The sequence below is a fragment of the Pelophylax lessonae genome, assembly GCF_965119305.1.
Source record: "Pelophylax lessonae genome assembly, chromosome: 10".
Lineage (NCBI taxonomy): Eukaryota > Metazoa > Chordata > Amphibia > Anura > Ranidae > Pelophylax > Pelophylax lessonae.
Window position 1 is genome coordinate 162,057,661 of NC_138777.1, and position 21,971 is coordinate 162,079,631.

The window sequence follows — 21,971 nt, forward strand, 5'->3', positions numbered from 1 at the left end:
GGGGTTCAGAGCTCCCCCTGCCCCAAAGCACCCACACCCCCCCATGTTGAGGGCGTGCGGCCTGGTATGGTCCAGGGGGGGTGGGGCCGCTTGCTCGTCCCCTCCCCTTTCCTGGGCTGTCGGGCCGCATGCTCGGATAAGGGTTTAGTATGGATTTTGGGGGGGGACCCCACGCCGTTTTTTTCGGCGTGGGGCTACCCTATAATTCCATACCAGACCTGAAGGGCCTGGTTTGGAACCTGGGGGGAACCCCACGCCGTTTTTTTTTTTCCCCATTTTGGCGTGGAGTTCCCCCTCAAGATTCTCGCAGCGCAAGTCGCATCATCCTGATCCGACTTGTGGTGCGCCTTCCATACAAATCAATAGGCTCACATAGGGAACCATTGATTTTGAATGGAAAAAAAAAAACGTATAGCGTGGAGCTGTAAAACGCCTATGCCACTTGGAGCTCCTAAAAGCTCTATGTGTGCAAAGAATAACATGGATGGGCGTTCTGCAGCTGCAAAAAAAAAACATCTGACGCTGCTAACAGCAGCTCCAAAAACGTCCAGTGTGCATGGGGGCTAAAGGTGGAAAAAGTTCTGAAATTATTTACCTTTTGTCATTTTTTTTTTAACATCACAGAAGCCTGACATTTTAAGAGGTGTGCAGACATTTTATATCCACTGTACACTGTTGGACTTTATGGCAAGTTTTGTACTAAGCATCACCAGACATGTTGTAGCCCTTTTTATCATCTGAAATCACTCACAAGCAGGACACGTGGGCTCTGACGGTTGAGACGAATATCTTCTTTTGAGAAGTACTTTGGTGCCTTAATGGAAAGGTGTAGGATATGTGGTATCCAGGCACCCTGCTTGCTTCTTACCTCATGTTTCACTTCACGCATACGCGACCTACCCATGATCAGATGGCAATTACAGTCTCTTAGGAGCAAAATTACTTTCAGGTAAACTTTACAGTAGTAATTCAGAATTAATACTAACAAAAAATTTGCTATAGATTCCTTTAAAACCAAGCAGTTAGACTATGCCTGCAAGTTTTATACCGAAGCCCCGTTTTAGTCTCAAAACATGAGGTATATGTTATTACTCTGGTAGCAAAAGTCTAGTTGATTTGCATGCCAAGTAAGGTGTTCATTACATTTGCTCAGTTTAAAGATGGAAGAGCCTCATTTTAGAGTTTGCATTGTACGAATAGTACGTTGGAATGTGGGCACTTGGAATTATGCTGCTTGCCGGTTTTCTTTATAAAAAAACTGTATATAACAGTTACCCCTATGCTGTGCCATGCAATAATATCATTGATTTAGCTCTGATTTTTTTCAGGACATAGTGACCAGTCTATGCTTTGGAAGATATGGAAGAGAAGATGACACTTTAATAATGACTACAAAAGGTAGAATACAGATCTCTGACTATAACAAAAAATAAATTAAAAATTAAACATCCCACATTCAAACAAATTTGCTACAAAAGATAAGTGCAAACACAGATATCAAAGGAGTCAATCTGGGAAACATACAGTATCTCACAAAAGTGAATACACCCCTCACATTTTTGTAAATATTTTATTATATATATTTTCATGTGACAACATTGAAGAAATTACACTTTGCTACAATGTAAAGTAGTGAGTGTACAGCTTGTATAACAGTGTAAATTTGCTGTCCCCTCCAATATAACTCCACACACAGCCATTAATGTCTAAACTGCTGGTGAGTACTGCAAAAGTGAGTACACCCCTAAATGAAAATGTCCAAATTGGGCCCAATGTGTCAATATTTTGTGTGGCCGCCATTATTTTCCAGCTCTGCCTTAACCCTCTTGGGCATGGAGTTCACCAGAGCTTCACAGGTTGCCATTGGACTCCTCTTCCACTCCTCCGTGATGACATCACGGAGCTGGTGGATGTTAGAGACCTTGCACTCCTCCACCTTCCATTTGAGGATGCCCCAGAGATGCTCAATAGGGTTTAGGTCTGGAGACATGCTTGGCCAGTCTATCACCTTTACCCTCAGCTTCTTTAGCAAGGCAGTGGTCATCTTGGAGGTGTGTTTGGGGTTATCATGTTGGAATACTGCCTGTTTCCCAGTCTCCAAAGTGAGGGGATCGTGCTCTGGAGCAGCAGGATGACAGCTGTGTCTCCACACTGTGTGCGGAGACACAGCTGTCAGTTTCCACATGCATCTCTATGGGGGAAATCAAATGGGAACGAACCATCGGTCCGTTCTCATCCGATCCGATCCGCTGGACGGATGGAAAATAGGGTTTCCTATTTATCTATCTATCTATCTAGTGCATAGATAGTTTATTCCGTAAAGAACAAGAGGTAGATGATTACAACATGGTCCAGCATGTTTCGCTTCTTCGGGAGCATGGGTCTTAAAAAGGACCAACTCATCATCATCATCACAAAAATAACATTATGTCATAACTAGTAAAAGGTATTTGCTTGACAACCGAGAGTTCACCCTGAAAGGAGCCATTCCACTGTATTGGGAGTGCACCACACCAAAAGCTTCCCAGGGATGAAAGCGGGAACAAGACAGGGAACAAGACAGATGTTATGTGTTAGACGTGTATGTTATAAATGTGTAAACAAAAAGCATGAGTTAAAAAGAAAGGGGAGACCTAACCACTGCCCATCGGAATACTCCAATTATCACCACATGAGAAATAAGAAACTCCCCCATGCAATACATACCAGGAGTTCTTTAGGTGGGAACAATGAGTTCTATGACATATCCAGCCATTCTATATGATTTGTTAAAAGAACTGAACAGGTAATACTTCCAGAGATAGAAATGTTCCTGGATTCCACATAATGAATGGAAAAAATAATATATATATACAGTGCCTTGCGAAAGTATTTGGCCCCCTTGAACTTTGCGACCATTTGCCACATTTCAGGCTTCAAACATAAATATATTAAAATGTCATTTTTTGTGAAGAATCAACAAGTGGGACACAATCGTGAAATGGAACGAAATTTATTGGATATTTCAAACTTTTTTAACAAATAAAAAACTGAAAAATTGGGCGTGCAAAATTATTCAGCCCCCTTAAGTTAATACTTTGTAGCTCCACCTTTTGCTGCGATTACAGCTGTAAGTCGCTTGGGGTATGTCTCTATCAGTTTTGCACATCGAGAGACTGACATTTTTTCCCATTCCTCCTTGCAAAACAGCTCGAGCTCAGTGAGGTTGGATGGAGAGTGTTTGTGAACAGCAGTTTTCAGTTCTTTCCACAGATTCTCTATTGGATTCAGGTCTGGACTTTGACTTGGCCATTCTAACACCTGGATATGTTTATTTGTGATCCATTCCATTGTAGATTTTGCTTTATGTTTTGGATCATTGTCTTGTTGGAAGACAAATCTCCGTCCCATTCTCAGGTCTTTTGCAGACTCCATCAGGTTTTTTTCCAGAATGGTCCTGTATTTGGCTCCATCCATCTTCCCATCAATTTTTAACTATCTTCCCTGTCCCTGCTGAAGAAAAACAGGCCGAAACCATGATGCTGCCACCACCATGTTTGACAGTGGGGATGGTGTGTTCAGGGTGATGAGCTGTGTTTGCTTTTAGGCCAAACATAACGTTTTGCATTGTTGCCAAACAGTTCGATTTTGGTTTCATCTGACCAGAGCACCTTCTTCCACATGTTTGGTGTGTCTCCCAGGTGGCTTGTGGCAAACTTTAAACGACACTTTTTATGGATATCTTTAAGAAATGGCTTTCTTCTTGCCACTCTTCCATAAAGGCCAGATTTGTACAGTATATGACTGATTGTTGTTCTATGGACAGAGTCTCCCACCTCAGCTGTAGATCTCTGATGTTCATCCAGAGTGATCATGGGCCTCTTAGCTGCATCTCTGATCAGTCTTCTCCTTGTATGAGCTGAAAGTTTAGAGGGACGGCCAGGTCTTCGTAGATTTGCAGTGTTCTGATACTCCTTCCATTTCAATATTATCGCTTGCACAGTGCTCATTGGGATGTTTAAAGCTTGGGAAATCTTTTTGTATCCAAATCCGGCTTTAAACTTCTCCACAACAGTATCTCCCATCTGCCTTGTGTGTTCCTTGTTCTTTATGATGCTCTCTGCGCTTTAAACGGACCTCTGAGACTATCGCAGTGCAGGTGCATTTATACGGAGACTTGATTACACACAGGTGGATTCTATTTATCATCATTAGTCATTTAGGTCAACATTGGATCATTCAGAGATCCTCACTGAACTTCTGGAGAGAGTATGTTGCACGCCCAATTTTTCAGTTTTTTATTTGTTAACAAAGTTTGAAATATCCAATAAATTTCGTTCCACTTCATGATTGTGTCCCACTTGTTGATTCTTCACAAAAAATTACAGTTTTATATCTTTATGTTTGAAACCTGAAATGTGGCAAAAGGTTGCAAAGTTCAAGGGGGGCGAATACTTTCGCAAGGCACTGTATATACCATATGAGATGAGTAGATATAGATCTCCTATCCAGGATAGGACTCAATTATATTGAGGATTGGAATAATTTCAATGCATAAAACCATATCCCACCTTTTACCTATCCAGAGAAGTGTATGGCCCGAAAGAGCCGGTCATACACTTCTGGATAGGTGAAAGGTGGGATATGGTTTTATGCATTGAAATTATTCCAATCCTCAATATAATTTAGTCCTATCCTGGATAGGTACATCGACGCTAAGCTGATCTGCCTCTGCTCTTCCTTCTCTTCTCCCGTTGACAGCTCGGGGTCACGGAAGCACTGAGCGGCGATGTAACCAAGGTATTTCACACAATTCTAATCTACTACTCGGCGCTTCTGTGTACACTGCAGAGGGGAGAGACTGAGATCCCTCTCTGACAGCTATGAGAGGAGAAAGACAGCAGAGCGGGGCTGAGCGGCGATGTAACTAAGTTATTTCACACTATTAGTTTACAAAAACACACATTGGACATTATATAAAACACTAATAAAGTGGATGCTAGGATTTTACATAAATTAGGGCTTATTTTTGGGGTAGGGCTTATATTGCAGCCTTCCCCGAAAATAACAGTAGGTCTTACTTTCAGGGTAGGTCTTTCGGGGAAACACGGTATGACCAAAATTTGTACACATTTATTTTTAATTGTGATTAATAAAAGGTAAATTATTTTATATTAGACTATACTCTCATTTATTACAGTACCATTAAAATCCCCTTGGCCCTCCTCTTTTTTTTTTTCCTCTGCCAACAGTGTAAATTTGCTGTCCCCTCAAAATAATTTATCACACAGCCATTAATATCTAAACCACTGGCAACAAAAGTGAGTACACCCCTAAGTGAAAATGTCCAAATTGGGCCCAATTAGCCATTTTCACTCCCCAGTGTCATGTGACTCATTAGTGTTAAAAGGTCTCAGGTGTGAATGGGGAGCAGGTGTGTTAAATTTGGTGTCATCGCTCTCACTCTCTCATACTGGTCACTGAAAGTTCAACATGGCAACTCATGGCAAAGAACTCTCTGAGGATCTGAAAAAAATAATTGCTGCTTTACATAAAGATGGCCTAGGTTATAAGAAGATTGCCAAGACCCTGAAACTGAGCTGCAGCACGGTGGCCAACACCATACAGCGGTTTAACAGCACAGGCATGGTTGACAAAAGAAGTTGAGTGCACGCGCTCAACATCATATCCAGAGGTTGTTTTTGGGAAATAGACGTATGAATGCTGCCAGCATTGCTGCAGAGGTTGAAGGGGTGGGGCCTGACAGTGCTCAGACCATACGCTGCACACTGCAACAAATTGGTCTACATGGCTGTCGTCCCAGAAGAAAGCCTCTTCTAAACATAATGCACAAGAAAACCTGCAAAACATTTGCAGAAGACCAGCAAACTAAGGACATGGAATACTGGAACCATGTCCTGTGGTCTGATGAGACCAAGGTAACCCTATTTGGTTCAGATGGTGTCAAGCATGTGTGGCGGCAACCAGGTGAGGAGTACAAAGACAAGTGTGTCTTGTCTACAGTCAAGCATGGTGGTGGGAGTGTCATGGTCTGGGGTTGCATGAGTGCTTCTGGCACTGGGGAGCTACAGTTCACTGAGGGAACCATGAATGCTAACATGTACTGTGACATAATGAAGCAGAGAATGATCCCCTTCCTTTGGAGACTGGGCCACAGGGCAGTATTCCAACATGATTTCGACCCCAAACACACCTCCAAGACAACCACTGCCTTGCTAAAGAAGCTGAGGGTAAAAATGATGAACTGGGCAAGCATGCCTCCAGACCTAAACCCTATTGAGCATCTGTAGGGCATCCTCAAATGGAAGGGGGGGGGGGGAGTGCAAGGTCTCTAAAATCCACTAGCTCTGTGATGTTGTCATGAAGGAGTTGAAGAGGACTCCAGTGGCAACCTGTGAAGCTCTGGTGAACTCCATGCCCAAGAGAGTTAAGGCAGTGCTGGAAAATAATGGTGGCCACACAAAATATTGACACTTTGGGCGTAATTTGGACATATTCACTTAGGGGTGTTTTTACTTTTGTTGCTAACGGTTTTGACATTAATGGCTGTGTTGAAGCACATTTACACTGGTATACAAGCTGTACACTCACTACTTTACATTGTAGCAAAGTGTCATTTCTTCAGTGTTGTCACATGAAAAGATATAATAAAATATTTACAAAAATGTGAGAGGTGTACTCACTTTTGTGAGATACTGCATATAGAAAGCTGAAGTTGTATGCAAATCCATTATTTTTTAAGTAAATGTTTCGTTTGGTTCCACAGTGCCCCTACCCCAACCTGAACTTCTCCCCTATTGGTTAGTGAGGTTCACTTAAAGTGGTTGTAAACCCCAGACATTAAATACAGTGAGGGAGAAAAGTATTTGATCCCCCTGCTGATTTTTGTACCTTTGCCCACTGACCAAGAAGTGATCAGTCTATAATTTTATTGGTAGATTTATTTTAACAGAGAGAGAAAGAATAACAACAAAAAAATCCAGAAAAGGGCATTTCAAAAAAGTTATAAATTGATTTGCATTTTAATGAGTGAAAAAGGTATTTGACCCCTTTGCAAAACATGACTTAGTACTTGGTGGCAAAACCCTTGTTGGCAACCACAGAGGTCAGACGTTTCTTGTAGTTGGCCACCAAGTTTGCGCACATCTTAGGAGGGATTTTGTGTCACTCCTCTTTGCAGATCCTCTCCAAGTCATTAAGGTTTTGAGGCTAACGTTTGGTAACTTGAAACTTCAGCTTCCTCCACATATTTCCTATAGGATTGAAGTGATTGTAAAGTCTCTCTTTTGTATTAAAATAACAAACATGTTATACTTACCACCTCTGTGCAGTGGTTTTTCACAGGGCAGCCCCAATCCTCCTCTTCTCAGGTCCCTCTTTGGCTCCCCTGGCTCCTCCCTCCTGTTGAGTGCCCCCACAGCAAGCAGCTTGCTATGGGGGCACCCGAGCTAAGCTGAAGCTCTGTGTATTTGGGCACGGAGCTGATGTTCGGTCTGCCCCCTCTCTCTCCTGATTTTTTTACTGAGTTTGATTGACCGCAGCAGGAGCCAATTGCTCTGCTTCTGTGTCTCAGCCAATCAGGAGAGTCCTGGAGCGCTGAAGCACTCGTGGACATTCCTGGATAGAGATGGGGCTCAGGTAAGTAGTAGGGGGGCTGCTGCACACAGTAGGCTTTTTGTCTTAAAGCTTAAAATGCATTAGGATAAAAAAAAAACCCTCTGACTTTACAACCCCTTTAAGGTCTGGTGACTGTCTAGGCCTCTCCAGGACCTTATTGTGCTTCTTCTTGAGCTACTTCTTTGCTGCATAGACCTTGTGTTTTGGGTCATTGTCATGCTGGAATACCCATCCATGACCAAATTTCAATGCCCTGGCTGAGGGAAGGAGGTTCTCATCCAAGATTTGACGATACATGGCCCTGTCCATCGTCCCTTTGATGCCGTGAAGTTGTCCTATCCCCTTAGCATTAAAAAAAAAAACAGCCCAAAGCATAATGTTTCAGCCTCCATGTTTGATGGTGGGGATGGTGTTCTTGGGGTCATAGGCAGCATTCCTCCTCCTCCAAACACGCAAGTTGAGTTGATGCCAAAGAGCTTGATTTTGGTCTCCTCTGACACTTTCACCCAGTTCTCCTCTGAATCAATTAGATTTTCATTAGAAAACTCCAGATGGGCCTGTACATGTGCTTTCTTGAGCAGGGGGACCTTGCGGGCGCTGCAGGATTTCAGTCCTTTACGGCATAGTGTGTTACCAATTATTTTCTTGGTGACTATGGTCCCAGCTGCCTTGAGATCATTGACAAGATTCTCCCCTATAGGTCTGGGCTGATTCCTCACCGGTATTTTAATCATTGAAACTCCACAAGGTGAGATCTTGCATGAAGGCCCAGTCCGAAGGAGATTGACAATAATTTTGTGTTTCTTCCATTTGTGAATAATCACACCAACTGTTGTCACCCTCTCACCAAGCTGCTTGGCATTGGTCTTGTAGCCCATTCCCATTAAAATGCAAATCAATTTATAACTTTTTTTAAAAGCATTTTTCTGGATTTTTTCTGTTGTTCCGTCTCTTACTGGTAAAATAAACCTACCATTAAAATTATAGACTGATCATTTCCTTTTCAGTGGGCAAACCTACAAAATCAGCAGGGGATCAAATACTTTTTTCCTCATACTTTTTCCCTCACTGTATGAACAAAGCATATCATTCTTTAGTGTGTACTTGTCTCAATTAACCACTTAAGCCCCGGAAGATTTTACCCCCATTCCGACCAGGGGGTATTTTGCGATTCGGCACTGCGTGAATTTAACGCACAATTGCGCGGTCGTGCGACGCTGTACCTAAACGAATTTGACGTCCTTTTTTTCCCACAAACAGAGCTTTCTTTTGGTGGTATTTGATCACCTGTGCGATTTTTTGATCACGCGCTATAAACAAAAAAAGAGCGTCAATTTTGCAAAAATAGCAACATTTTTCACATTTTTTTATATGAAATTCCCCCAAAAAAAATGTAAAAATCAAAATTTTTAAAAATTTTCGGCCAATTTGTTTTATGCTACCTATGTTTGATTGGTTTGCGCAAAAGTTATCGCGTTTACTAACAAAGGGAAAGATTTTTGTCATTTTTGTTGTTTTTTTTTTTTAACGCGTAGTGGCGGCGATCTGCGATTTTTTTTGCGGTACTGCGACATTGCGGCGGACAGATCGGACCCTTGACTGACATTTTTGACACTTTTGGGGTTACCAGTGACATTTCTACAGTAATCAGTGCTATACATATGCACTGTTACTGTAAAAATACACTGGTAGTGAAGGGGTTAACTTTATTTGGAAGGGAGGGGCTGTGTGTGTCCCTAGGGGCGTGGTTTCTACTGTGATTGGCTGTGGCTCTAGCTGTAAGGACACTGATCAACGGATCTACATACCAGATCCGTTTTATCAGTGTCTTTGCAGCGAGGAGAATGACAGGCAGTTTGTTTACACAAGCTGCCTGACATTCTCCCTCTCCCCCGCCGATCGCCGAGTGACCGGCGGACATCGGGTCCACTGGTCACACGCGCGGGGGGGTCCGTGACCACGCGGGAGCGGGAGCGCGCCCCCGGGGGCGCGCGCTCGCTCCCTAGACCCTCACAAGCAAGCAACGTAGCCCTACGTTAGTTTGCCTGTGAGGGGCTGACCGCCGACGTAGATAGTCGTGCGTCGGTCGGCAAGTGGTTAAGAGCATGAAGTGTCATTTCTGTCTGCTTCTTTGTTCCTGTGCTCTCAGCATGAATCACTTCTGACAAGCTTTCCTGATACAAATAGAAAAATGAGAGGGACCTCCAGCAGATTGACTGCCTCAGTTTTGTTCCTGTGAGGTGTGTGTGTGTCAATTCCCTCCAGTTAGCTCTCAGACCTCTCCTCACTGAGCTGTACAGCATGTAACCTCAGCTCACCGCCACTTTTTTTTCTGAACTCTCAGACAAGCTGTAAGTTCAACACTTTGAATATACAGTATATAAAAAAGAAGCGAGGATTTTAAATACAGGTACAACTTATGTAGGAGGATTTGTTTCGTCTCTGTGTATCACATGAGGCCAATCACTACACAGGCCAAAAGGTACACTTGAGAAGAGTGGAGTAGGCCAAGCTTAACTTTATTAGAAAAAGTTGAAATTTACTTATATTATATTATAAAATTTACTTATATTTTTAGCTGACTATATCTCTGTATTTACTATTTGCTTTGATGTGTAGTTTTCATTGAAGGTAACCTCTCTTATGTCTAATCAAAGCTAATTACAACAAAACAAACTGAATAAATCCATTTAATTTTGTAAAATGCTTGCTTATAGCAATGAAATTCACTCATATAAGCAAACATAATATGTAAAAATAAAAATCCAGATAACTTCCCCAGAGTAGTACAATGTTACTATGGTAACATTATATTGCTCCGGACACAGTGTGTTAAAAAAACATTTAAAATGTTTTACCAGTCAGTGTCCCTGATCACCACTACACCAGTTACATAACGCTGTACTGAACTAGTGACAATATGGAAACTTTTTTTTCAAAAATGTACTTTTTTTTTTTTTTTTTTTCTTTTCATTTTTTTAAAAATTACTACTTTGAAAAACTCACCATGCCTCTTACTAAATACCTTGGACTGTCTACTTTCCAAAAAAGAGGTAATTTGGGGGACGTTTTTAGGCCTCAAGAAATTAGGCCGTCAGTACATACATACACGTACATATACATACATACATATATATATATATATATATATATATATATATATATATATATATATATATATATATATATATATACACTATCGTTTTTGGACTCTAACTTTCCTACAGACTAAATAATATACCGTATATACTCGAGTATAAGCCGGGTTTTTCAGCACATTTTTTTGTGCTGAAAACGTACCCCTCGGCTTATACTCATGTCACCGCGCATGCGCCGCCACCGCTCGGGACAGGTCGGAAATAGCCGAACGTATACCAGCTTTCACGAGCGGCGCGTGCGCAATGACGTGTCGGCGCCGGGCGGCGCCATTTTTAAAATGAAGGCGCCTCTGGAACAGGTAAGTGAAACACAGCCGCACTAGTATGCCCGCAACCCCGCATCCTCTTGTACCATGCTTGCCACCCTGCATTCTCCTGTACATGCCAGCCACACTGCATTCTCCTGTACATGCCAGCCACACTGCATTCTCCTGTACCATGCCAGCCACCCTTCATTCTCCTGTACCATGCCAGCCACCCTGCATTCTCCTGTACCATGCCAGCCACCCTGCATTCTCCTGTACCATGCCAGCCTCCCTGCATTCTCCTGTACCATGCCAGCCACCCTGCATTCTCCTGTACCATGCCAGCCACCCTGCATTCTCCTGTACCATGCCAGCCACCCTGCATTCTCCTGTACCATGCCTGCCACCCTGCATTCTCCTGTACCATGCCAGCCACCCTGCATTCTCCTGTACCATGCCCGTCACCCTGCATTCTCACCCTAGGCTAATACTCGAGTCAATCATTTTTCCCATCTTTTTGTGGTAAAAGTAGGGGCCTCGGCTTATACTCAGGTCGGCTTATACTCGAGTATATACGGTACACTGATTTGGGTTATTTCCACCAAAGAAATGTGCAGAATACATTTTGGCCTACATTTTTGAAGAACAATTATTTATTTGCAAAATTTTATAACAGAAACAAAGAAACTTTTTTTTCTTCAAAATTTTCAGTCTTTTTTTTATTTATTTACCTAAAAATAAAAATCCCAGTGGTGATTAGATACAACTAAAAGAAAGGTCTAGTTGTGTGAACAAAGTGCTAAAAATGTAGTTGGGTACTGTGTTGCATGACCTCTCAATTGTCGTTCAAAGTGCACGCACTGAAAGTTGAAAATTGTCCTGGGCAGGAAGGGTGTGAAAAGGCCCAGTATTGAAGTGGTTCATTTGAATTGCTCATGGTTGTGACAGGTTTATAAATACTCTAAGGAGCTTTTTCTGCATCACTTTCTGGGCTTTCTTCTTGTTTAAAGTATATTGGATTCCTTTAAATGTGTATTACTAGCCATTTATTACAACGATTGCTTGTTTCTTCACCCAGGAGGAGGACTTATTATTAAGATCTTAAAGAGGACAGCTCAGTTTGAGGAAAAGGATACATCTTCTGGTCCCCCTATTGGTCAGAGCATCAAACTTAATGTCCCCAAGAAAACCAAACTGTATGTAGACCAGACCCTACGGGAAAGAGAGAATGCTGTGGGTAGGTGAATTGTTGCCATTGCTTTTCACAGGGGAAAAAAGTATACAAATTTGCTCTCTGTCCATAAGTCATGGTTTGCTGTGTTCTGCCCTTAAGCTGACCATTCACCGATAGATTTTCGTTAAAACGTTCATAGTGAAATTCTGAAAAAATTGTTTGTTAGAATATTCTTTCTTGCCTTCGCTGAGTCAACTAAGCCATTAAAATTCCACCCAAGCCTTCTATTTGATTGGAATCCCATTCAGATCGATTTTCATTACTGTAATTTTTTTCAGAACTACGGTTAAAAGCAAACTTCAGTTTGCCGCTACTAACCTTTCGAAAATCAAACTTATGTTCTCAAACAAAAAAATTCTAATACCCCTACTTGGTCGCGCTGGGTCTTTCTTACAAGCGTTAGTCCCTTATATGTATGAAGCTCAAGGGTCTTTTATATTTTTCTTGTTACCTCTTATTGTTCTGCTGCATCACGAACTGTACTATGCATGTTTTGTACTTCGTGACCTTTGTATTTCATTTGTCGTTATGTATCTTGTGTTTGCGAAACCTTAATAAAATGTTTTGAAAGAAAAAAATTCTAATAAAATTCTACTAGCTTTAGACCATGTTTCAACAAATGTGATAAAATATTGGCTATGAGGACTCCATTGTCTGCAGGTGCTGAAGAAATGTTTCAATGTTGTATGAGTCCACTAAAGTATTTTAGCAAAGATTCACCTTTAAATAAAAACTGTTGTGTAATATATATTTACGGATTTTACCTATAATTGCCCAGATGGATAAATAGATCATGTAAAGGTAGCCATAAATGTGCCAGGTAATCCAACAAATTTAACATGAAACAGTTACTCTCTCTGTGAATGGTAGATATATAACATGTATGAGACTTTCCGATCGTAATAATCTTTGTTTGCATGTGAGACAGGTGAGTTGGAAAATCCTCCCTTGTATATTTACTGTGACAACTACTGTCAGAACTGCCACCTTACTGTGTATGGCCAAATCTATGAAAGCTCAAACTTGTTGACCCCAAAGCCCAAATGTATGCTAGGTAGTCTGATATTGATTTGTATGCTAAACGTAATTTGGACTAAAAGGCAGAATCCTTAAATAAAAACATAAAAGCAATATTTCTTCTTCCTACCAGCAATGCACCGTGTATTTCAAATGGATTTGTACCGCCTACGTCTTAATGCTGCCCGAGCGTATGTTAAGGCCCTGGATGCTAGCCTTACCCCAGTATCTTCAACAATGCAAGAACCACTTACACTCAATGCTATTGTAAGTACACTCTGCTTTATGCATTTGTTTTTCTGAGATGTGTACTTTACGGTACTATAAAAGATTTGGTATGCAAAAAAAATCTATTTGAAGAAACCACGTTTTTATTTATTTATTTTTTTTTTTTTTTAATGTGAACCTGAAATAACATTACCATTTCAACACTTCTTCTGCCACCACATGCCTGCATTGTCAGCTCAGCTTGACTATTGTGCTCCTCCGGGCCCCTAATTTCCTAATTTTTGGGTTTGTTTTGTTTGTTCAGCCTAATGATGGCTTCACTGATAGCGACAGCTCTTTTGATCTCATATTGAGAGTTGACAGCAACAGATTCCAAATGCAAATAGCACACTTGAAATTAACTCTGGACCTTTTATCTGCTCCTTGTAAATGGGATAATGAGGGAATAACACACACCTGGCCATTGAACAACTGAGCAGCCAATTGTCCCATTACTTTTGGTCCCTTAAAAAGTGGGAGGCACATATACAAACTGTTGTAATTCCTACACCTTTCACCTGATTTGGATGTAAATACCTTCAAATTAAAGCTGAAATTCTGCAGTTAAAGCACATCTTGTTTGTTTCATTTCAAATCCATTGTGGTGGTGTATAGAGCCAAAAAGATTAGAATTGTGTCAATGTCCCAATATTTATGGACCTGACTGTATTATTATTATTATTATATAAAAATTATTTAGCACTTAAAAGTTTGTGCAGTGCTTTACAAGATAAAGGGAGACCTACATTTACAACACAATTCAAGACAAGTTAGGGCCCTGCTCATTAGAGTTTACAATCTAAAAGGTAATAACTGTGTGGGTATTTGTTCGAACAAGTAAAATGCAGTTGTTGGGTAGAGGTGAGATGGGTTGAAGAGATACATTTTTATACCTCACCTAGACAGAGTAATACTGTACATGTTGGGGTACGGAGTTCTGAAAGTGAGACAGGCTCTGGAGAAGTCCTGGAGGTGTTGACAGAGTTTAAAAGCAGGTCCTATTGAGTGGACCAAAGAGAACACTTTGGTTGATATTTTGAAATAAGGATGGTGATGTAGTTGGGGGTGGTTGGCTTTGCATGTTGTTGTTTAATATTTTACACTTTATTCATTGGGAAATCACAAGCCAGGGGAGAGAATGGCGGGAGAGGGAATGGCAGGGGATTGGGGAGGAAGTGTACCATTGGCAGTTGGTGAGGTAGATGGCAACAGCATTTTTTATATATCTTCGGCGAATACCCTACATAGAGGTAGATCAATGAGGAGGGAGTTACAGTAGTCAAGGCGAGAGATAACAAGTGATTGGATTTACAGCTTGGGGTTGTATATTGGTTAAAAAGGGGCCTATTCTGGACATGTTACAAGATACCAAAAAACTCTTCGAATATATTAACCGTAAAAAAGTCAGGTCAAAAAAAGTAAGGTCTGAGCATGTAGGTCCTTTTACTATGTAATTTTGAGTTGGTTACTAAGGATAAAGAGAAGACAAATTTATTAAATATCTTCTTCAGCTCTGTATATACAGTGGAAAATTGGGAAATGTATGTCCCTAATAGGGATGGTATTGACACACAGTAGCTTCAAATGATCTACAATGGCTCAATATTGATATGGTTCAGAAACATTTAGACATAACAAAGGTGAATAAAGTGCCCGGACCAGATGGCTTACACGAAGGGGCCTCAAAGGGTTGAGCTCTGTTATAGCTAAGCCTTTGTTTCTAATTTTTAGAGACTACCTAATGACTGACATTGTATCACTGGATTGATGTAAGGCAAATCTGTGCTTATATTTAAGCTTTAACGAGCAGGATCCTCTGATTCCTACTGTATTAAAGTGTATTGTATTTGTACTGTCTACCCTTCAAGTTGTAAAGTGCTGGCGCTATATAAATACTATATAATAATAATATTTAAAAGGGGATCAAAGTCCTTACCAAGTGACTTTAGACTGGTTGGTAAACTTCTATAGTCTGGAGGATACTTGAGTTTAATAAAAGACCATATAAAAGAGTTTTTGCTAGAAAATATTTGAAGCAATAGTCAGTATGGAGTCACGAAATATCAAAGTTGTCAAATCTGCCTGCTGTGTGGTTGCAATGTCAGTTTAGAAATGTTCATTTTGTGCCATATATTAATTCTTGCCACTTTAGAAGGTCTATCCTGCCCACATCAGCTTTTTTCCTTTCTGTCTTCAGTAATAAAGTACATTAAGAAAATCCTCTCTTGTTCCAGGTACAGGGTATTGGTCCTCGTTTCAAATTGATTCTTAACTTACAGAACACATCACAGAACCGGCCATCCATGCAGCTTTTAATTAGTTTCCTGTATGATGAACGACTTTACCAGCTTAAGCCAGCATTCTTTAAGGTAGGCCAAAGAAAACTTGTAGACATGGTAAGCATGCATTCATAAATAGGTGAAGACCAACTTTACCAGAAGCTTATTTTCATGTTTTTTAATGCTTTGTTTCCCAAATGGGGACCACCCTCTTTAGACATGTCCTCCACAAAGCCATGTGGCTTTCCTAATATATGAAAATCTTTTCCAATGCTATTTGCAAATCTATGCAATGTATGAAAACAAGGACCTTCTGTTTAGATTTTATTAGTTTTCTTTGCAGTTTAGCATGCTTGAGTGTTGGGGATATTTTTGTATCTGTTTAGTGTTGCATTCATGGCAAAAAAAACTTGGTTAATAAAAAGTAGATGAAGAAGGTAGGCACACTTTTTTACTGTGTTGTCATCCCTGTTATACATTACATTTCAACCTCCCTGTTGCTTCACATCCAAGCTGCTTAGTAAATAAATTCCTTGTATGCTAAATATACAACCCCAATTCCAAAATAAGTTGGAACTCTGTGTAAAATCTACTTAAAAATGGAATGCAATGATTTGCAAATCTCAAACACTTATTTTATTTACAAAAGATAACATAAACCATATCAAAAGTTTAAACTGAGAAAATGTACCATTTTAAGAAAAAATAAAGTGATTTTGAAATTGATGGTAGAAACACCTCCAAAAAAAAGTTGGGACAGGGCCATGTTTACCAAGGTGTAGCTTCCCCTCTTCTTTTAACAACACTCTGTAAACGTCTGGAAAACTGAGGAGACCAGTTGCTCGAGTCTTGGGAGAAAAAATTTGTCCCATTCTTGCCTGATATAGGATTCTAACTGCTCAACAGTCCTGGGTCGTCTTTGTCGTAATTTTTTTTTCAAGATGCTCCAAATATTTTCAAATGGTGAAAGGTCTGGACTGCTGGCAGTCCAGTTAAGCACCCGGCCTCTTCTACTAAAAAGCCATGTTGTTATCATAGATGCAGTATTCGGTTTAGCACTGTTCTGCTGAAATATTTAAGGCCTTACCTGAAGAAGAAATCCTCTGGATGGGAGGATATGCTGCTCTAAAACCTGGATATAGCTTTCAGCATTGATGGTGTCTTTCCAGATGTGCAAGCTGCCCATTACATATACACTAATGCATCCCCATACTATCAGAAATGCAGGCTTTTGAACTGAGCACTGATAGCAAGCCAGAAGGTCGCTCTTCTCCTTAGACCAGAGGTTACAGTGTCCATAGTTGCCAAAAAAAATGTTGAATTTCAATTTGTCTGACCAAAGAACAGTTTTCCACTTTTGCAACAAACCATTTTAAATGAGCTTTGGCCTAGAGAAGATGGTGTTATTTCTGGATCATGTTCAGATATGGTCTTTTCTGTGCATGATAGAGCTTTACCTTGCATGGTTGGATGGCATGGCAAACTTGGTTCACGGTGACTTTTGGAAGTATTCCTGAATTCATGCAGTGATGTGAAGAACAAGCTCTACAGCAGAATGTATCAGTTACAGAGATGAGACAACCCATTTAAAACTAGCACAGGTGCTTACAATAATCAGCATTTACTTATGTAAAACCTTTAATAATCAGTTTCAGGAAACATTTTATTTTTCCTTTTGGGATAAAAAAAATTTGCTGGAGTTTGGCATTAGTACATCGAACACTCCCTTCCACTCAGTCTGAGATTGCTGCTGTCCAAATGTGCCCCCTGTACTCATTCACCTAGAGTTTTACAATTTTACATTCAGGAACATTATTCTGAAATAGACGCAGCTTTTCACGGGTTGATAAACCTCTGTCTATCCTTACTTCTGAGATACTGAGTCTCCTAAATTATCTTTTTATATCCAGTCATTTTACTAACCTGTTGCCAATTCACCTAATTAGTTGCAAAGTGTTTTTCCAGCTCAACCTTGTTAGTACCACTAAAGCTGGCTATACATTATACACTCTTCTTATTCAGTTTCCTTTAGATTTAAGCCTTGTACACACGCAACGATTGTTGGCTGTGAATTTTCGGCCAACGTCCGATCGGCCGATTGTCGGCTTGTTAGTATGATGCTTCCGACAACCGACTTCGACTTTTCGGCCGAACAAAATCTGGTGTGCATGCTATAAAATTTTTGTTGGCCGTCAACAGAACGGCCGATTGTTCTTCAGTCAGTACAGATTTCGGCAGACAAAAATGTGATGAGCAAGACTGGGCATGCTCAGAGAAGAAAAAACACACGAAAAGTAAACCAGAACATGACATCACTTCTGAAGTTGGTTTTTGTTGGCCGATAAAATTTGTGTGCAGTCTAGAGCACATTTCAACCAACACAACAACACTGGACAAAAGACGGCCGATCGGTCGGCCAACAATCTTTGTGTGTGTACGAGGCATAACTTTCAACTATGTAGTGCAAGTGCCTGCCTGATTGGATACAAATTGAAAGTGTTTAGGTTTGACGTCATATTATATGGTTTTTGGTAAATCTAAAGGAAAACTGCACAAGAAAATAGTATACTGTATGGCCAGCCCTAATTTTCAAGCTTTTTGTTGCCCGCTCAAACGTTTTTGAGATGTGTTGCTGCCATTCATTTCAATGTTACCTTATTGTTTTCTTAAAATGGTACATTTTCTCAGTTTAAACATTGCAATAGGTTTTTTATTTTCTGTTGTAAAAAAAATATGAGTTTAAGATTTGCAAATCATTGCATTCTGTTTTTCTGTAGACTTTGCACAGCATCCCAAATTTTTGGAATTGTACTAATATTGGGATATTTTTTGGGTAGATTTTATTGTTCGTTTATTTTACTGTATAAGCTGTTTTTTTTCTATTTGCTTGGATATTTAATGGCTTTAACCGTGATTATGTCTAACAATGTATGCAGTCTCTATGTGAGTGCCTTAGTCTAACATTTGAATCCAAGAGATTTCCCTGTAGTTGCATTAAGCCAGATTCATTGTAGACCCATCCATCTAAAGCTTGGCTCGGGTGACTTGCTAGTGATGTTAACCATTTACCATCCAGCCACTGTAGATAAACAGCCTGGCTGCTCACCCATGAGGGCATTTATTAACTTTCTCCTGCCGCTTGTGCGTACCCTCTTGGATGGGCATTGGTGCATGCTGTAATTGCTCTATCCTTCAGACACAGAAGATTACAGATTGGGGTACAAGACCCAGTGCTCCTGAAAATTCGCCACAGAAGTGTCACCAGACCATTGCAGCTAGCAACCGTGTTCTCGATCACCACCACATGAGTCCAAGTGTTATATAGTTACATAGTAACCATCAGTATTTCTGATTGCAGTCACACCAGTTCCAGTGTCACTAGACTAGTGCAGCCAATAATAGTGTTCCTGATCGCTCCTTCAGCGCCAGTAACAGTGTTCTTGATCGCCAACACATGAGTCCCAATGTCACAAGACCAGTGTAATCCTGCATTAGTATTCCTGATTGCAGCCACACCAGTCTGTGTCACCAAACCAGTGTAAGCCAGCAACTGTGTTGCTTTGATTGCTGCTGCAACAGCAGCCAGCAACAGTGTTCCTTATTGCCACCACACCAGTCCCAGGGTCACCAGACAAGTGTAATCCTGCATCAGTGTTCATGATTGATTGCAACCACACCGAACAGTGTCACCAAACAAGGGTAAGTCAGCAACAGTGTTTCCTGATCTCTAGCCATGGCAGTCCTGATGTCGCCAGATCATTATAAGCAAGCAACAGTGTTGCCAATTCGTTCCACACCAGCAGCAAGCAACAGTGTTCCATATAACCGCCACCCCAGTCCTAGTTTTACCAGACCAGTGTAAGCAAGCAACAGTGCTTTTGACTTGCAGCCACAGTGTAAGTCAGCAATGGTGTTCCTAATCGCTAGCCATGCCAAACCCGGTGTCACCAGACTAATGCAGCCAGCAACAGTGTCTCAAATGGCCACTACATCAGTACGGTGTCACCAGAGCCAGTGCAGCCAGTAACAATGTTCCTGATCACTGCAACACCAGTGCAGTGTTGCATCTGCCGCCTATACTGACCCTGGCTTGTTTATTGACCATATTTCTGCCTTCCACTTGGACCTATCCTTTGCCTGTTTGTTGACCATGTCTTCCTGCTGCCTAAATTGACCCATCTGCATGTCTCACGTTCCTGCAAGACACCAGTCCTATCCATCCCCTGTGGACAACTCCACTCCTGGAATGAGGATGGGGTCTGCTAAAGGTGATGCTACACTAAGCTATATTCCCCAACCACTCATGCAGAAGAGAGCATTACAGTACACAGTTTGATACAATGTTGGTTGATTTTCATAATACACAAGACAAAATGTCCTATAGATAGGCATTGCAGAGATTATAAAGTCTCACCCATAGGATATCCCCATACTTGTGAAGAGTAGCAGAATGTGTTATGGTGTATAATTTTAAGTTTGTGCATGCTGTGTGAGAGAAATATACTTTTAAATTGACAACTTTGTGTAAAAAAAAAAAAAAAAAAAAAAAAAAATTACCTAGTCACTAAGTTTTCTGAAATCTTCCAGGATGGCTTACAGAGAGAGAGACTCCTCCTACGTACACGGGAAACGCATGATCCACATTATAAAAAAGGCTGCCCTACTGACAGTTCCTCAGTATTAACAAATAACCAAAGGCGGTGATATATGAACATTATTACTCTAATGGTAAAACATCAGATTTTGTCAAATATTATACCCCCATAAACACGTCCCCAGACACATCGATCAATAGGTTTTAAAACTGGTCCAGGTTTGCGACTTTGCAGATCTGGAGTGGTGATGCTCTGGCCCTTTCTGCCCAAGTAGTAGCTACTGCTCTGGTAGAATGAGTTTTGATTCTAGAAGGTGGAGTCAGAGAGGGTGCCTGATATGCCTCACAGATTTCTGTCTTTATCCATCTGCCAATGATATTTTTCAAAACCCTCCTACCTTTTGTAGGGGCCAGAGAAGAGAACCAACAAACCAGTGGTAGATCTCCAGTCCTTGCGTTAGTTTTATGCATTCATGCACCTCCTAATATCCACACTATTTAATTCTGTTTCTTTAGCATTTTCTGAGTTTGCACAGAAAGACAGGATTACAATTTCCTCTGTTCTATAAAAATTGCTTGCTACTTTTGAAAGAAAAGCAGGGTCCAAAGACAAGATGATTTTGTCTTGAGAAATAATTCAAAACTGTTCCGTGACAGAGAGTGCATGAATTTAACGGACTCTTCTAGCCGAGACCAACACCACCAGGAGTACTGTTTTAAAGTTTAGAGTTTAATAGAACAGGTCTCTAGAGGCTCAAAAGGTTCTCTAAAAAAAATTTAAGGACTGTGGTCAAGTCCCAAGAGGGAAACTTTGAGATGACTGGGGTGCATTTACACGAAATCTCTTGAATAAAGGTTCCTCAGCTATTCTAAAACTCAAAAAATGTGAAAGGGCCGCCACCAGGACTTTGAGTGTGCTGAGGGCTAACCCCTGTCTGCTCCCTCTTGTAGTAAGTCTAGTACTGCTGGAATTATAGGACATACTATCTTATTATTTACGAGCCAGCCACAGAACTTCTTCCAGATCTTTTTGTAGGGTCAGTTGGTGGAATGCTTTCTGCTGGTCAGTATAGTGTCTATACCTTTCCCTGTCAGACCCTTCTGAGCTAGTAAATCCCTTTCAGAAGCTAGACCGTCAGAGAAAGCTGGCCTACAGCAGGATGATTCGCTGCTCCATGGCTTTGTTATGCTGAGCTTTAGCAACCCCTTGAACCAAGCCCTCTTTGGTCAGTAGGGTGCTATTTAGGAGGGCATTTGTTGACAAGAAACAAATCGTCTTGATGATTTTTGGGATTAGGGCAAACGGAGGAAAAGCGTACACAAGTCCTGGCACCCATGGCTGAGATAGGGCGTCCAGTCCCAAACTGAGTAGGTCTCTCTGCAAGGAAAATAATTGGTCCACTTTTCTGTTCCTTCCTGTGGCAAACAAGTCTATTTGGGGGCTCCACCACCTTGCTGTAATCTGTTCGAACACGGTCTGGTTTGGACACCATTACGTTTCTGTTATGTCCCTTAGACACAAGGGTGTTGCTAGCAATGCTGCCAGTATCTGCTCAGCAA

The 21,971-nt window shown here is 41.0% G+C and overlaps 1 protein-coding gene across 1 annotated transcript in view; it reads left to right on the plus strand.

Annotated features, from left to right (window-relative positions):
- Positions 1-21,971, plus strand: part of BBS1 (Bardet-Biedl syndrome 1) — a gene marked incomplete at its 5' end in the record, with an annotated part of 131,093 nt that overhangs the window by 81,360 nt on the left and 27,762 nt on the right. The window contains 4 exons of the mRNA XM_082270495.1: positions 1,329-1,398; positions 12,099-12,257; positions 13,405-13,538; positions 15,773-15,907. Of these exons, the coding sequence (XP_082126621.1) occupies positions 1,329-1,398; positions 12,099-12,257; positions 13,405-13,538; positions 15,773-15,907 (498 nt within the window). The remainder of the gene's footprint in view (positions 1-1,328; positions 1,399-12,098; positions 12,258-13,404; positions 13,539-15,772; positions 15,908-21,971) is intronic.